Below are 18,847 nucleotides of genomic sequence, written 5' to 3'. Positions count from 1 at the left end.
ACACCCATAAAAATCAAATGCCAGCGTTCACCGTTAGCGGGGCTACTGTATATCATGCTTTGACCATCACACTCAAGCTTTCACACCACACATCCGTTTTCTCTTGTAGCTAAAAGCAAATACTGACAAAAATGAGAAACAAAATAAGGATACAGGCTAGCATTTAATGGTATACTTAATACCATATATATTTATATATATATATATTTAATTGGTACTTATAGTGTTTCTCACTATCACTGTTCGTATGAAGTGTTGTTAATCCATAGGTAAAGAGGGGAAGTGAATTTAGCAACTGTGTTTTTACCTGCTTTGGCTTCCATGAAAACAGCAAATATTTTGTTTGTGTGCTCTTGGTTAATATAGTGTTAGCTTCTACTGACAGCTGTATATATGAATGTGTGTGTGTGTGTGTGTGTGTTGGGAAAAGAGAAACCAGGCCACATCCCCTGGGGAGACAGACTGAGGCTCATATCCAATGCTCTTTATGAAAGAGAGAGCCCCCCCGTCAGATCTCTCTATCTCTCTTTTCCCTTCATCTCTCTCTCTCCTCCTTTATATTCATCTTTTTCTTTTTCCTCACATCTACTCACCCCTCCGGCACACTCCCCTGTATTCCATTCATCTGGCCCTCCATATCTTTTCTTAGAATCTATCAGGATTTCACTTTGAACTGGTTCCCTTTCTGTGTCTCCGTACATGTCCACGGCATTCAAGATGAAATTGAAATTGTTGCCTTACAGCCAATATAAGCACCTTGACTCAGGATTTATCTTTCACAACAAATAAAGTCATTCTAGAAAATCTTGGAATCAGTTTTACAAATTTTGGGTGATTAGAATGAGAAGTTAACAAGGTAATGTGGGTATTTTGTTGTATAAAGAAAAAGTATGAATTGTGAATCTTTCAGTGATGTCTGTCTGTATTTATTAAGAAAGAAAAGTGCTCATAACAGTAAGTGGGTTTATTTCTTTCCTGGATTTTCCATGCAGTGTCCAAAATGTGTGACATGAGTTTACGCCTTTTAAGGCTAGAACCTGCTGCATTGCAAAATCACGCTGTAGTTTCCGGAGCTTACTCAACCTTTTTTTTTTTTTGGTCCACGGGAATGTCCCTTTTCTTCCTATGAACATTTATTATCTTTTCTCTCTTTGCTCTTGACCCCCTCATAGTGTGACTGTGCCAGTAGGGGGGTCGGTGGTTGCTCATTGGTGTGGCGCCAGATAGGAAGCAGCTGACCGCTGTGCAGGAAGTGGACAATAAAGGACACACTGAACTGCAGGCAAAAAGGGAAAAGACTGTGTGTGTGTGTGTGTGTGTGTGTGTGTGTGTGCATATGTACATGGTGTGTGTCTGTAATATGTCATGGTGTGTAAATATGTAGATCATTGTTTTGTGATACTATGTCAGTGAAGGTTAAAACCCAGTTGCTAATTTATCTCTCCTAGTTTACTGACTTAATTTCAGCAAAACTTTATCACAGATGTTATTAATGATAATCATTTGATGAATAAATGGTTTCTAACACACAGTAACACTTTGTGATATAATCCTAAATATTCATAAAGGCATTTTGAGTGTTTATTGACATATTTATACTCAACATAAATAACTGGTGTATCAATAATAACAATAATTATAATAATGCAACACCCTGTCAGATTTATTTATTTATTTTAGGTGTAATCATAAAGTTACATAATAGTGTGTTTTCAAGTATTTATTACATTTATGATACTAATCTCATCCTAAAAATGTAGCCACAAGATGTTAAAACAAGATTAAACCTAAAGCTGCGTTTGACGTTGATGAATTACTTGATTCTGTCCAACTTAAGTTGCAGGTGACTGGTGTGCAGAGTGAGATCATAAATGTTTATAACAGCATGTGCAGTATCACTTCACGTTACCTTACAAGGTATAGAGTAAATATAAACTGTGATTTCACAACTGAAACACAGATCGGGCAAGGGGAAACCATTGGCATACCATGAGCCGCCCGAGAGACAAAAGACAGAAACAAAGCATGTCTGTAAATAGGGCTCCTGTACGTCTGTGTGCTCTCTATGGCTCCTGCAGACTTCCTTATCTGAGAGGCATCGCTTGGATTGCTCCTCTGAAGTCAAAGCTTCCCATTGTTCCTGGAAAGAGAGGAATTTCACAGCTGGTTCAATGGGACTGACAAAGAAGGGTACGCACAGGGCAAGTGAAGGTTTGATACGGACCATACATGGAAGAAAAACGGACAATGGGAAAAGTATTGAGCACTAGGTAATTTTTTTTTCTTGCTATGCTGAGTTATCTGAAAGCCAACTGTGTGTCAGAACGTATTGATTAGATTAATACAGTATGATTACTTATGATGTTACGTTCCCTTGAATTATTTGATGGTAAAGTAGTAGTAGATGTAGTAGATGATTTTAAAAGATCATTATGACACTATAGAACTGATGATAATTACAAAACACATTGCTTGGACCAGTACAGTACAATACTAATAATAATCACAAGAGACACACCACAGGCTGAATATCTATATATATCCCCTGCCAATCCACTCACATTCCCTTGAGATTCTGAATTTGGCAGACTTTGGGAGAACAAAAACTGTAAAAAAAAAAAAAAAAATCCCATATATAAAAAAAGACATTTTTTATATATAGTGTGAAATAGGAGTTGGACATTATGTTTGCATGGACTGCAAAATGGTTTCACCCTATTTTGAGCAAATGAATGCAACGTTCATCTTTGTGACTTTGTTCCAGGACTCCAAACAAAGTTGTTCTGTAGTGGATGGAGTGTTGCAGCTGAGGATGAGTTTACTGTAAGTTTGATACACTCTTTTACTCCTTCCAGAAAATAAAATGATACAGTAAAGCATTTGTGTCTGAAAAGATGATAAGAGCAGTATACTATACATGCAGTGATGGACTCAGTAATTTGGGTATCTGACTCACATCATATCAGCGGGGAACAGTTTACAGTCAAATCTAAAGACCATCGTTCTCTTGTTAGACTATGGTGATGTTGTTTACAGGTTAGCATGCCAAGCTTGATGTTGTTTGTCACTCTACTATTTGATTTTCACTTTCTGCTCTGTCAGCTGGCCAACAATACACACCTGTCATAATATTTATTGGTTCATACGTATCGACCAAACCCTCTTTGGTCCGTCTCCTCCATACTTGTGACACTTGTTGGAAACTTGCCAGCCAAATATGCTGCCTACAACACCCGTTCTGCCAGCCTTACACTATTCAAGTACTTAGTTTCACATTCTTGGCGGTAATTGCAGAACTTCCACAATCCTATAATACTTCCCTCACCTTTGTTGGTCTGCATATTTCTTGTTCTCTTGCTGCTGCTATTTTGCCTTGCCTTTCTGTCTCACTGCTTGCGGTTTTGTCTACTTTTGTTATTTGCATTGTCTGAAGCATTTTTCTGCTTGTTATCTGCCTGTTGCTTTTGGCTAGACTGCGCATAATGCGCTGCTCGCTGTCACATGTGTTCAGTAGTGGGTGTGTTTGGATGTGTACTGCTGCTTTTTTAACTTTTGATATTTCATTTTTAACCCCTAATCCCATCCCTCAAGAGGATCTGCCTTTTGCCAAGATGACAGGGTAAATTAGAATTTGTTCTTAATGACATTTTAAAAAAACAAATAAATAAATGCTTTCTGAGGGGCATTGGTGAAAGGAAAGAAGGCCAATCTTGAAGGCACTTAATCACAATTTCTTGCAGAATTGGGTCACTTTGTTGTGTGTTATTTAACACTGGGGCATTCAAGAGGGAACTTTTGCTGCACTAAAAAGCAAACAAACAAAAAATAAAAAAATGTGGCGCCAGGGGGAGTCCACCAGTGCATCTTCATCTCTTCAGTTTTACCTGAAGAGAAGCCCCTCTTGACTGTCCCCTTCACTCATTAGGAAACAGTCTGCTGTTCTTGAAGGGGAAGAGCAGAGCTGATGCGTTTAGCCCTTAATGAAGAGGACGCTGATGTAAATGTTTCTAAATTACACAAAATATCTTTGGTCACTAAAACTGAAAAACAACAACTGAAAAAAACAACACTTTTTGCTTTTGCACTCACACCTTTGAGCTGAAGTAAAAACATGCAAATCACCCAGTTTTGGTATAAACACAGCAAGACTTTTATTCCAGCCTTTGTGTGTTCTGGGCAGAATATGATTGGTATCAAGTCAAAGATGAAAAAGATATGATAAAATGCCCTTCAGTCTGTGTCCTCAGAGACACATGACTCAGGTCCTGGTGTGTGTGTGTGTGTGTGTGTGAGCAGGTAATATGTCCCTTGGCTTTTTGCTGTCAGTCATCCATTAAAGACTGTATTACTGAAAAGGTCACAAGGCTCCCGTTAAACAGACTGACAGAAAGAGAGTTGAATATATTAATAATTACTGAGTCAAAATAGACAGACAAGGAAGGGAATGGAAGGTTTGTATAGAAGGCAGCCACACAAAGTTAAAATTTAAAATATCTGTTCCTTTCTTCCCATGAGCTTGGCTGATCACATGTCTTAATATATGACTGCAGATCCGCACTGCATTTGGAAGATGCTTAACAAGCTCCTGATCTACATTCTTCGTACAAGTCTGACTAGAACAGAATGTGTCTTTTAGTTTACTCCCCAACCTGCCCTTCTCTAACAGTAGATGAAGGGAATTACTTTAAACAGGTGGGGCAGTTGTGTCACAAGGTAAGCATGAAATAACACAGGGTCAGACAGTGCAGAGGATCTGCAGAGGATCTGCACTGTGTAACATGCAGCGTGACAGGCTCACAACAGTGTGTACTGCACAATTGCAAAAGCACTTGATGAGATCTGCTGTCACACATACAGTACATTCTTGACATACTATTCTCACAGTGTCTCCATTCTTTAACAACACATTAGAAAAGTATTTCAAAAACACTGCAGGCATCAATATCAAATCAGCAAAATATTGAACATGAACTTAATGTAAATGATGCAGATGTGAAACTTTTGATTTTCCCCTTTCCCTTCAGCCTTCAGGTCACTGGCTGAAACTAAAGAACAAAGCTGATAAATTAACTTGTTCAAAATCGTAGTCAAATATTCCACATTCCTTGGCAGCTGGTACTGAGGGTTCACTAAACCCTGTGAACTAAAATTACATGATACTAATACATTAAGATACTTTGGTACACTTGTGCTGAACACACATCACGCCACCAATCATGTGTCATGATTGATGGCGTGATGTCAAATCACATATCAATGTGAACAGCACCTGAGTGCGTGTCAGGTGGTTCAACCTTGATTCCTCTACCAACCATCTGAGGCATCTCTCCACACCTGACTTCACAGTGTGTATAATCACACTTGTTTTGTTTATCTGTGGTGAGATCAGTATTGAACAGCACCCTCATCTAGCAGATCAGCCCAGTCAAACAGGAGGCTAACACAAGTGTATGTAAACAGCATATGACTGAAATGCAGGCGGTTTTCTTACCTGTACGGTATTACAATGTTTAAATGCAATTCATCAAATCAAATGTTCTCGAATTCAGTGTTAAGTCTTTGGGATCATCTCCATACAAATATAAAAATATACATCCCATAAATTCTCAGCTAAATGTCAATTTACTCACTTTTCACCCTTTGTCACGTGCTGTTTCCAAGTTTAAGGGTGAGTTATTGAGATCAGTTTTTAAGTCAAAAAGGATGAATAGGCTGCTCAGAATAATTCCAGCAGTTTCATGGAAAATGCTGAGGAGGACCATGTGATACAGTCAAAAGCTCCAGATCGAGCAGGTTAGTGGATCCTTAATCAGCTGTAAAACTCAGCACATATTTCATAAGAAATGCAGAAATACTCCTTGTATGTAACAAATATCATCAATATATATCTGGCTGGCTGCTGTAGAGGCCTTGAAGCAGTAACATTTTACAGAGTACTTTTACATTGAGTTGGCTGACCACGGTTTACTGAAACTCTGTAAAATTGTAAAATTGATCTGTGAACAGAAAACACAACATTTGTGTCCCATTCTGAGGTCAGCATAATACAGCAACATGTTTAGAAGCAGGCTCAATGTGTTTTCATGTAATATGCTCTACAAACACACTTGACTTGCCTGATCTGAACAGCCTTTTACAAAGGGTTGTACAAAATAAAAAGAATTCTTGACATACCATCACAATTTCTGACTCTTTCAGTAGAGTGTTCTTTCAGCTCTTTTTGAGGTCAGAGTTAGTGTTGTTGCTGTTGTAGTGCATGGCATTATAGAGTCTTACATTTCTGTTCTGTAAATGCCTACCATCAAATGACTCAAGAAACACAAAATGAACTTGATCAAATGTCATTAGAATTGTTGGGTTTGCTTTCATTCCTGGAATGAAACAATTAAGCTGTTAAATAAATACCAGCAAATGCGGGACAAGTCACTGTCACAGGTTCATCTGACAGGTGAGATCAGTTCCCAAATACTTTGCTTTTGGTTTTCATTTCTAAACACATAATGTATTTATCAATAACTGTGACGTTAGTTTGAGAATTTTAACAACAACAGGACAATAGATAATAGTACATAAAATGAATGTAACTGTAATGCAAAATGTTTATAATTCGTCATTACATTAAACATCCTTTTACACAAGGTTCACACAAAACATACGCACAAAGATGTTATCCTGCTGTAACCCAGCCCTCTCTCTTCTCTCCATTCCTGTGTGCATATACCATAGTATCATAACAGTATATTATTAAAAATAAGCGATATTTGGCCTAAAAAGTCTTGTTGGGGACTATTTTCAGCTGTGGAACGATACAAATTATGTGAGGTTTTTTTTGTGCAAAATAAGAAATAAGATACAGGTGTTGGCTACACAAGTAGGATCATGTCATTGTTGGTTTTAGTCTTTTTGTTGGCTTGTTTTTGTTTGGTTTTTTTTACAATAATGGATTTAATGGATCTGGTCAACTCCGATGCCAAATCACGGGACTCGACTTTACACCTCTACAGGGTACAGACACTAAAACAATTATTTTGAGGTGTCACGGCAAATGAAACATTATGTAAAATAAATCCTGAATGAAGGAGTCTCACTCGCTGCGTTTTGCAGTTGCTGCTCCTGTTTTAGCTGACTGAGCACAGTGATGAGAGTCTGCCAGTGAGCCATTGTAATTGGTTTTCTCCCCTCTCCCGTTTTCTCCCTCTGTCTCCTTAGCTCAGCACTGCAGTGCTGTCAGTCCCACTGGGAGTTACTTCATGGCTGCACTCCCTCCCACTCAAACCATCGCGCGCGCACACACACACACTCACACACAGCAAAAATCCCACCTCACGAAAAGGGACCACAATCACTGGCACGTGAGGGTGCATGTGCGTGCCCCACTAGATTGTTGTAGCCCATCCCTCCTTTTAAAACGAACTCCCACGCATTGCATCACACACACACACACACATTAGCACCAACAGTTGGCACATGAGTGTGTGCCGCTCATTAGGCAGTGATAGATTCAGTAAGCTTGACTTTAAGCCCTGGGAGAACTTTGAGGTAATGTATACCTAATAAGAAAGTATGACTGAACCACACACACACACACACACAACCACACACACAAAATCACCCAAGATCCCAAATGTTTATCACGCTATTTATTAGTCAAATGTGCACGTCAAAGAGAATTAATCATGTTTACTGCATCTGTTGAAAGCCAGTATACTTGCAGGTGTCAGTCTCTCATTCATTCTCTCTCATCCTGATACAGTCGCACACACACACCCACACACCCACACATACATTTTTATCATCAAACTATACCTTCATCCTCAGACGTTGCCACACATTTGCCACCTGAGATTATTCACTGTGAATCCTGTCAGCTCATATAAATGCGATAAATCTCACATGCAAAGACGTGCAAACACAAAACACGCACACCTATACAGTCACAGATATACACATTTTTTCACCTTCTGAATCATTTTTGATGGAATCGGGAACTTTGTGGCAACACGTGTGCAAGGCAGGGTTACTATTTTCAGCGTGGGAGAGAACTTGCGAATGGCAGTGGTGTATGAGAGAAGCACTTTTCCCTATAGATACTCTTTGCTGCAGCCGGTGGAAGCAGGGCAGGAGTATGGTTAATTTATGAAAGTGACTAGGAGTCAGGCGCGGCTCCTCTAAAGTGGAAGACAGTGAGTGAACACGCAAAGTGAATTTGTCTCTGAAAACACTTTTGCGCAACGCTAAGGTGCACGCAGTCAGGTGTAAATGATGGAGGAAATTCGGGGCATCATTCCCAATGATGAGCTCACCTCCGAGTGTCAGTGGCCAGCCTGTCCCTGCACAGAGAAGCCTCACCCACTTGGTGAGACGGCAACACGTGACCCTGTCTTTCTGAGGAACAGGACCGTGGAAATCAATTGTGTCTGGTGCAATGGAGACAGGTCAGAGGGCACAGACAAAAATAGAAAGCAAGAGGAAGACAGGCTGGCAAAGACACATCTTTTCATCATCTCCTCATCTGCAATGTTGATTTATTCTTTTCTTGGAAATGAAACTTGCTGTAAATGTGACTACTGCTAAATTGACTGTGAAAGTGGAGACTTCTTTGCACTGTGTATGGCTTGTAGAGCAAGATTAAACAGAGGCAAGAGCCATTTCCAATGATGATCTTTTGCTTCCCTTTACACATCTTTTTACTGCTTAGAAAAATCCACGTTATTTTCCAGTACTGTATTTTTAGGCTTTTTAAAGATTTAAGACCAAAATAATGTTATTGGAAAATATTTTATCACCGCATTCATTTTGTTTGAACAGTCTGCACTCTCACTCTCAGATGCACCGGTTTCATCAGAGCATCAGTCTGAGTTGTTTTTTTCTCTCTAAGGGGGCTGAAAAGGATTAGCAGAGGTTTTTTTTTTAACACGGTCTTGTTCGGTATATGATCAAAACATGCCCAGTGGACCTCATTAGCAGAGACAGCGAGCGTATATTACCTCTGACCGTCACGTGGGTTTGTCTGATTATTCAGGGAAAATTACAGGCATTAGAATGCATGCCGACCCCTGTGCACCATGTGGTGGCCACAGTTGGAAGCTTTTTTTGTGGAGGGGTTTGTTGTATACTATACTTAACTGCATCTGGCTCACTTTAAGAAAAATCCATAATTTACTGACTTTGCGATCATTTTGGCAAGCTTCTAAACCATTTAAGAAACCTTGTTATTAATTATTTATTGGCTGCATTTGAATCCGCAAGAGCAGCAGAGAATCTTTGGGTCTTTTGGGAGGTCACAGAATAATTTATATGCCATAGAGCTATATATGTGAGTGAGAAGTTGTTGCATTTATGTAAGGGTGTTGCTGTTGTCAAAGTATAATAGCACCCTGGAGCCCTTAAAGCTCTATGAGGAGATGTTATGACTGGATTAAACATAGAGGCAAACCTCTGGTGTTCAAATGCTAAAAGCCTAAATAGGATTTTTCTTCTTTTATTCTATTGACTAGATGCAGTGACTCAGATATTAAAAATGCACTTAAGAGCACCAAATATATATATATATATATATGTACAGTGTTTTTTAGCCCATGAAATTAACGGTATTTGAGGGCTCACATTAAAAACAGCTCTGCATACTTAAGATGTTATCTTGGTCAACATCCTTGATGAAACCAAACACAGTTTGGAAGAATATTTTATGAGCAAATTAACATTTAAGAGAGAGAGAGTGGTAAAACCAAAGAACAAAGAGAGGATTTGTTTGGAGAAGAAAATTCACTTTTTTTGCTTCCGTTGGTAAATTGCAAGCCTTCAGCTGGGTGCAAGGTTGATTTCACCAATCACTGTTCCATGTCATTACCACTGAGTCACTGCTGATTGGGCCTCTGACTGATCCTGATTGCAGTGAATACTGCTCTGTCATTGTTTCCCCTTCAAGGAAACAATGACCATCTCATCATAATTTAAAGGTCCAGTGCGTGGCAAGCCACAGTGTGAGGACATATGTTCATTTAAATATCATGCAAAATTCATAGTTATTCATATTTTCATTGTATGGGTTCAGGTAATATTTAAAAAAATAAAAAACAAATACATGTATACTGAATGTTGACTATTGATGCTGCCTTTAATATAGTGAGTGACATCATCTGCAGAGTCTTGTAGAGTTGGTTTAGACATGGGACCACATAGTTCTTCTGCTGTGTGGTACAATGTAATTCAACACTTTTTTAAGTAAACATGGATAAAAAGAAAGGTCTGTTATTGTAAAAACTGATTTTACTGACTCATGCAAGACAAGATAAGATACAAGCAGTTTGTTCTGGTCAAAGAAAAAAAGCCACACAAACAATGTCTTGGATCTAGCAAGTGTTATAATTCAAATCACTCATTGACATTATAGCTGCTCGAAACGCCTTAGGCCGTTTGAGTTTGTCATCTACAGCAGGCAAAAGGTCAAGTTTCAACTAATTTCCTCATTATGGATGAAATCAGTCGGCTCAGTGTAAAATTTTAATTGATAAGTGAAGAAACCTGCCAAATCCAGCATTTCTTTCATTAATAAAAAATTACCTCATTCAATATAAAGACTCATTTAAAGGGTTGTAAAATTAAACCAATCTTTCTTTTTGCTTAATATTTCATTTATCATCATTTTTTAACAATTACAAACATGATTTCATTTTTGTTACTTGGCTCACCGCACACCTGAGTTTGTGATTCAGTTTTATCGTTTGTGGGTGTCACATAAGGAAATTAAACTAACTGGGTGTTACAGACACAAAGGCAAGGGCATACACACATCTATGATGAGGTGTGTGTGTGTGTGTGTGTGTGTTTACTTGTGTGAATCAAATCCAGCTGGACCAAAGCTGTCAGGAAAGATTGTACACTACATTAAACCCTCATATGCACATATTGCAGGTGTCCCTGTCCTCTTCTGTCCTCAGTGGAACAATTTCAAAGGCCAGAAAAGAGAAAGAAATCATGAGAGGGACAAAGTGTGACGTGAGGAGGGATATATATATACATACATACATATATATATATATATAGAGAGAGAGAGAGAGAGAGAGAGAGAAAAGAGGTGTCACCATCAACTGCAGTAGAAGAATTAGCGAGTGGAGAGAAAGGGGGAGGGCAGAGCAACGGTGGGGGACAGTGAGGGAGCTGGAGAGCGAGAAAGGAGGAGAGAGGAGGGGAGGGGGTGGCAGCATCTGTTCACTGCAGAACCTTTCATTGATAAAGTAGCGCTTGCAGAAGACTGCAGCTGGACACATCACACACACACCTTATCATGCTTTCATACACACACTTCCTGGCTGTTTGTTTACAGGCGGACACCACGGCAGCATCAGCGCTTTCGCTCACAGTGCACTCTACACAACTGCACCACTGAGGACACACACACATACACACATGAATCACGCAATGAGATGTTCTTATTGAAGCGGAGAGCAACATCCTGATCAACTTCCTGTTCGCTCCATCTTATTTCGGGTATAGTTCAGTGACGACAGAGAAGGGACACCTGTAACTGAGGAGCAAGAGTTGGCGTCTCTGACCTGGGACCAATTTTCAGAAGAGTCCTCGGGTTAAAAAGGCTGTTAAAGCTGCAGTAGAACCAGCCAACGCAACGGCATAAAGGTATGCGTACAGTACTGCATTTATACACACGCATGCTTTGGAGGAATATGTAAACACACTCAGCATGTGGGCACACCTGCACACATATGGATGAACTTCACACACACATCAGATGGTTCACTAGAGATGCTTTCTGCGAGACAGAGCTAGCTGTTTCCCTCTCACAGCAACAGGAGCTGGTACCTTTTATCCTCCTCCTCTTTATCCTCTCTCCATCTGTTCTGTGCATCTTTCACCCTTTGTACTGCCCTGTCCTTATCTCAATCCTGACACCTTGTTGTTCCCATAATCCCGTTCTCATTGCAACGTCCTGCCTCTCTCCCTCACATTTCGGTCTATCTGCCTCCTCCACTTCCACCTCCTCTCTCAACCACTCTCACTTCCCTCCTCGCATCCTCCTTTTGCAATCTCTCTCCCTCAGCACGGAGGCATCTCTCGCCTCCGTGCACTTGTCTCTCCTGCACTTGCCTCGTCAGAAGCTGGTCACAGCTTTCTCTTTATGCCTTAGACAACTCTCCCTCTCTTTCACTCTCTATCAGTCTGTCCGTCATCCTGGGATCTACGGAGGCAAGCGGAGTGCCGGTGTCGGCCATGAAGCTGGTGAACGGGGGAGGAGGAGGAGGAGGAGGAGGTGGTGGTGGTGGGGGAAGTGGTGGAGGTGCAAGAGGGGGAGAGAAGACTGCCTTTTCCTTTAAGAAGTGCTCAGCTTTCCAGTTTGTCAAGAGAAAGGTGAGTCTGGATGATATACTCATATATTTTGGAATGGATACACATGAACGTACACAACCTGAGCGAGAGGCATATTGGCTGAAGAGGTGTCACAGCCGGAGTGTCCCCCTCTCTCTTACTGAGTGTGTGTGTGTTTGTGTGTGTGCCAGAGATGATGTCATTGTGAGAGCTAAGCAGCACTAAGCAGGCGCAAGATTCGAGTCCCCGTGTTTCTGTGTTTACTGTGTGTGAGTATGTTTCTCTGTTTAAGTGCGTGTGTGTGTGTGTGTGTACTCCAAAATGTTGTGACATTCCAGAACCCACAAGTGTCTGTTGTGTAGAAAACATGACATCATCGAGTTGGTGAGGTCCCACAGTTCAGGATCCACTCAGCATATCCTGCATCATGCTGCAGTGCTGTCACAATTTCCTGTGGAACCTTAATGGTTTGCATTAAATGGCTTCCTTGGTTGGTTGGTTTGCTGAGTGTATGCACGCTGACTTTTCCAAAAACAAAGGTACAATCCAGTGATTTAATGGATTTCAAAATTGCTCTTGGTGGACGTTTGGTGCAGCGTTCTAATTAGCCACATAAAGGTTTTATAAGTTGTATCTAATGGATTTGGTAATAGTCAATAAATCATTCATTGTCCTTTTAACTCAGAATTTCTAAAATTTTACAACTGCAGATGTTTGCCTACCAGTCCCACCAAAATAACTTCAAATTAATGTCAAAATAAACATATCACTACCCTTTATTCATGACACTTTGTAATAAACCAACATTAGAAATGTTAGTAAGTCATCAATAAAGGGTCATTACAGTTGAACAAGACATCACAATGACAGTAAGAGCTAGCTAAAAGCCAAAGTGTGTTTTGCTAGAGGATGATGTTTTCCACAGTCAGGCACCAAAAGTTGCTCTCAATAGTAGTTTATAATAGCACTGTAAAGCATTAAGCATATTACATTACCAATTAGTCATAATAAATCCACCAGTTACAATTTGCTAACCCCTTAAAATGTGTCAATTCAATATATTTCAGTTTGTAAGAATCAGTTGTTCTGATTGGATTTCCAAATTGAAATATTTGCTGATTTTCTTAGTTATCCGTGTTTGAATATCTTTGGATTTTAGTTCATTTGATGATGTCAAATGTCAATATTTATATTATATTATATTATATTATATTAAAAACACTAAATCTAATAAAATTAGAGTTGATAAGGAAAAAGAAAAGCCACAGTTTATTAGAAGAGAGGTGAAGCACAAGGATGCCCTTTGTTACCCGGTCAACTGTTAATGTAATGCCATTGTATTGATAAAGTAAAACGTACATAACAGAAAATTCAGTTGGACTTATGGGATTCAGTATGGTGTAATCGGTCTACACCTCCATTAGCGTTCATTTCACTCACTCACAATAAACTAAGCTTGACAAACAGTTCAACTTCTGCTTCCCCAAATCTGAATAATTTGTAACTGATTTACATGAGATCAAAAGAAAACACTGAGCAATATGACTGCAGGGTACGACAGGAAGGAAATGACTAACATTAACTGCCAGCCGGTGGAAGAGAGGTGCGTTGATGCATTCAGTCAATAATCACTGGATTGCTTTGGGAATATGGCACAACATTTTCTCTCCTATTACCCAAACAGTGTAATATAATAAATAAGATAATAAAGTATGGGTTTACTACCTAGGTTAAGTTACCACATTTTCAGCCTGAGGGAGTGAATGTTGTCGAGGATAACAACAAACTGGCAGCAATCATACTTACTTGATAAAATATTCCTGATAGATTTAGACACTTTTCTGCTCTGGCTGTTCTTGCTCGCAGTAGCAAGTTCCAACGTGTGTGTTGCTGTGTGTGTTGGTCTCAGATGGCGTACAGTATGGTGTGGATGACTGGTGACTCGGCTGCTTAATATGGGCAGATTGTGTTGTGTTAACACCCACGCACAAACACACATGCACTCCCACAGTCACATTCTGCTGCTACACGTCTCCCATGGGATTTTTTTGTATTTATTTATTCATACTAATCATTAATTAGGAGCCTGAAGTATCTATCTATCGATCTATCTATCTATCTATCTATCTATCTATCTATCTATCTATCTATCTATCTATCTATCTATCTATCTATCTATTTACCTATCTATCTATCCATCCATCCATCCATCTATCCATCCATCCAAAAACAGAAGTTTCCAGATATGTCTGCTGCTGCTGTGTCAGGGTTTGTTTTCCTCTGTGTTTGTGTCTAAATGAGCCTAATCACATAATGGGGAGAGTTCTGGCAGCACTGTCTCACACAAATGAGTAAGGGAAATGATAAAAGGAAATATAAAATCGATGGCTCTGTGCGTGTGTTTTTATCACATGACGTCTGAAGAGAAGATACACACATACAGAGCAAAGATGGTCCGAACATGATACTTAATATGTATGAAACACCGAACTGAGTGTCAGTTCCATTTAGGATAGTCTTTCAGGGGAATTTTGTAGTTTTGGCAAGCAATATGTTCTCCAACACCAAAATCTACATGCAGCGGCGTTTGAGATGTGAAGTGTCGCACATGAAGAAATAAAGCCATGATGTCATGCGTAGCTCTTCACAGAGATTTAAAGTGGGCCACAGAAAGTACAAACACATTACTGCTGCAGTGAGCACCATGTTTTTGTGCCTGAGGTGAATAAGCGTTAAACTTCTCATGACACCTCTCATCAGCTTCATCGTCAGCGTGACACATTCAAACAAGAGGTATGACTGCGCGCTGTTTGATCCGTCAGGTAATGCCAAAACATTTCTCACCTCACCTTGAACATGACCGCAAATAACAAAGGAAAAAAACAACTCTAATTGGATTTATATTGTCAATCACATGAACACTCAGCTCATGTTCTATGTGGAGAAACTTAAGTAGTATTCTTATCCTTATTTTGGGTGTGTATCATCGGACTGCGGTAGTCCTACGGTGGCTTTGCTTTTGCTTTCACCTGCAGGAGTGTTTTTCCAAGGCTGTTTTCCTTTAGACCCGACATGCCTTGACATGCTGTCTGGCTAAGCATTCAATCCCTGTGTGTGTGTGTGTGTCACAGCTGACTGGGCTCAGCAGCCACACAAGCTACAGCAATGTCGTGTGTGTTTAATAAATGTTTAACCCACGCAGCAGGATCAGATTTCTCATGAAAATTTCTGTCCCCCTGTCTTTCAAAAGTCCATTTTTCTGCTTTCTCCTTTTCCAAAACACACACACACACACACCAGGTACTACAGCTAGCAATGCTTTTCACAGAAGTCTTAGTCAATCCTGGAGAAATGTGTGTATGCAATGTTCTTGCGTGCACTAACATGCCCGTGTGTTGGTGACATCTAACTGTACATCTCAACACAATGCCTTGCTCGTTGCTTGTCCAGTATGGCTGTATGATGTGAGCATTTGTGTTGCTGACATTAAAGCAAGTCAAACAACTAGAGGCAGAGATTTCAAGGAAAATTAGACAAGATAAGATAGACTTCATTCTTCATCATATTTGAGGGTGACATCAGCTTCTTGTCATGACCATGCTACAGGTGTGTGTGCATGTATGTGTTGTCCCTGTGATTTATATGTTCAAAGTCAAAGTGTGGCGGTGCAGAGAAGCAATCTGTGCCTCTTTGAAGTGCAACTGTGTATGTGTGTGTGTGTGTGTGTGTGTGTGTCCCATTTGAACTGATATGTAATCAGGGATAACATTAAAAACTGCTCCTTCTCTGATCAAAGGAGCAGCTGGCAAGGTTGGCAGACAGTGTGTGCATGTTTGTGGAGCACCTGTGCTTACAAAAAGATGCGGATTATAATAAGAGAAAGCAAAAGTGAGCACAAACCAGCCCTTTATGTCAATCTGACACTTTTGTTCTGCGCAGGTACGAAGGTGGATGAGGAACCCCAAGGTGAGCGTGGAGAAGGCCCAAGGGAAAGGCCTCCTTTACCCTTGTCCAAAGTGCCCGCTGCCTGAGGACCTGTGGTACACGCACTTCCCCTCGCCTTACGGCTGCTGTCACTACAGCGGCCTGCAGGGTGGCCAGTACTACCACCAGGAGCCGTGCTCACCATGCCCGTCCAGTGCACAAACCAACGGCCATGACAAGAGCAAGGGCTGCAAGGTAAAGAAAAAACAAATAGCAAGAGAGAGAGAGAGAGAAGCATAGAGAGAGAGACAGAGAGAGTGTCCATGAATGCATTTGTGTCCCCAATGACAGTGCAACCTCTACACAATCAGCTGTCTGCACTTCTGATTATCATTTATCACCCACATCACACACACACACACACACACACACACAAACACACAACTGTAGGAAGTGAGTCATATGTTTCATGTATCGGTTGAGCAAGTGTCATGCATTGCAAGTGTTTGGCAAAACAACTTTAAGGGCCTGAGTTGTTAAGTGTTTTGGACAGTAGGAGTGTGCCAACATATACAGTATATATATATATATATATATATATATATCAGTGTATATCTATCTCTCTCTCTCTCCCTCTCTCTCTCTATACATATACATTTCTTTTCCAGCCTTCACGTCATGTTTAAAACCTCTCTGTTGTTGACTTCTGTTGCTGTCACGTTCCCAAATCCAAGCAATTAACTAGCTAGATGGATACAGCATTATTATTACCAATAGGAATGATGGCCAAGACTGGCAAAACAGACTGGGAAATCATAATTTGTACTAAAATGGACAAATGTTTTACATTTTTAACCTCTGCCTGCCCAACATCTAGTGCATACTTCGAATGTAGCAAAGATACCAAACGTGTGAGGCTAGATTTTGAAGAAATATGTATAGAGTAGGATACACGAAGAATACTTCCATTTGATAATAGCACAGTCAATAGCACTTGACACACTTTACAGGCCTCCTCCTGTTTGCAAATCAGCGCTCATCGAATAAAGTCAAAAAAAGCAAGCTAGTGACTGACAGGACTCTAGACATTGTCCTCTTTGTCTTTATTCTCTGTTTAAGCTCAACGAGTGCTGTTACGTAACATAAAGACAACTGGGTTTTTTTTTTTTTCCAAAGAACTTCTTCTTGCTGTTGCTCACCGAGGGCTGTTGTTTCCCAGAATTAGAGCAGGAAGCATATGTTCAGCAGGATGTTTGAACTTGAAAAATGAATCAAAAAAGAATTAAAAAATTAAGAAATGAACACCAGTGCATAGCACATCATGCTATCAACAAATGTCTTGACCAAGCACACACGTGTCCATTCACATTAATACAGGCTGTCCTTGGTTATGCAACTGCAATCATAATAGCTATCTCACCCCTATCAATCATCATATCCATCAATTGATTCCTGAATCATGTGTGTGTGTGTGTGTGTGTTACTTCAGTCCCATTGGCGACAGGAGAGAATGAGTCATCTCTGTCCCAGCGAGACAAAGCCACACTGTACTGTGTGTGTTTGCATGAGAATGTGTGCAGTGGGACACAATACTTGCTGTCCTTCATTGCATTCTCTTTCCTGCAGCCCTTCAGTTTTTTCCCCCATTTTTGTATCCTTTGCTGTTGTGCCTCACTCTATCTCTCCATCAATTCCACCTTTTGCCCTCGCAACCAATAGATCTGTCACTAATGTCTCACTGGAGATAACCAGTGTGTGCGTGTGCAGAATTAATGGGTGTTGCGGTGAGGTGGGAGCAGGTTGGGATAGGGGAGTTAAAGAGGAGGGGGGTTCTGTCGTGAGTCATAGCTACTTTTCACTGCAGGATGTGTGTGTGTGTGTGCGCACGTGTGCACATGCATGCGTGTGTATGTGTGAAACCAATGTGGAGTTAAACAGGAAAGTGGCTGCTATTATCTCAAATGTGGTTTTGTGCTCCAAGACTCCATAAATGATTGACTGCATTTAAACTGGAAACTTACAACATACAGTAGCAGTTAGGTGCATACACTAAATAAGGGCCTGATATGCACCTGTCCTGTATTTGAGTTTGTGTAGTGTTGCCCAAGACCCAGCACACAGACGTCATGTTCTGTCACTGTTCACTACGTACTGTACCATATCTTGGCACACTCTGTCCAAACACTTATGAACTCAGGCCCTTAAAGTCGGTTTGCCAAACACCTTCAGTGCATGACACTTGCCCAACAAATGGGATAGTAACAGAAACATTTCCCAGTTGGAGGCCACCCACGGCCTGACTCAAATGCAAATGAGCAAAGCTTCACTATGAAATTTGTCAGCCCATCAATGTTAACCAAATCAGTCACTGTCTGACAAGTGTTTCTGACTCGAGCTTAAGAAATTGATGACACTGAGAGGCTGTTGTCACCTTACAGAGGAGGAGGAGATGAATAAGACACCAGACACTGACAGACAGTGTCAGCATTGTCCGGGGACATTTGTCATGGTCTGATGTGACGCTCTTTATTTTTTATGTTTTTGTGCTGTTGTAAATGTAGAAATATATTATTTTACCCCAAGTGTTCTGCATTGTTTA

General features: G+C 40.4%; 1 protein-coding gene across 1 annotated transcript in view; it reads left to right on the top strand.

Annotated features, from left to right (window-relative positions):
- The first annotated feature begins 12,213 nt into the window (after positions 1–12,213).
- Positions 12,214–18,847, top strand: part of sgk1 (serum/glucocorticoid regulated kinase 1) — a 32,204-nt gene continuing 25,570 nt past the window's right edge. Inside the window, exons 1-2 of the mRNA XM_046372952.1 lie at positions 12,214–12,366; positions 16,264–16,503. Of these exons, the coding sequence (XP_046228908.1) occupies positions 12,229–12,366; positions 16,264–16,503 (378 nt within the window). The 5' untranslated portion in view covers positions 12,214–12,228. The remainder of the gene's footprint in view (positions 12,367–16,263; positions 16,504–18,847) is intronic.

This window comes from Scatophagus argus, chromosome 19 (genome assembly GCF_020382885.2).
Source record: "Scatophagus argus isolate fScaArg1 chromosome 19, fScaArg1.pri, whole genome shotgun sequence".
Taxonomy (NCBI): Eukaryota; Metazoa; Chordata; class Actinopteri; family Scatophagidae; genus Scatophagus; species Scatophagus argus.
Note: the sequence above shows the minus strand (reverse complement) of the source record. Positions and strands in the feature narration are given on the sequence as shown.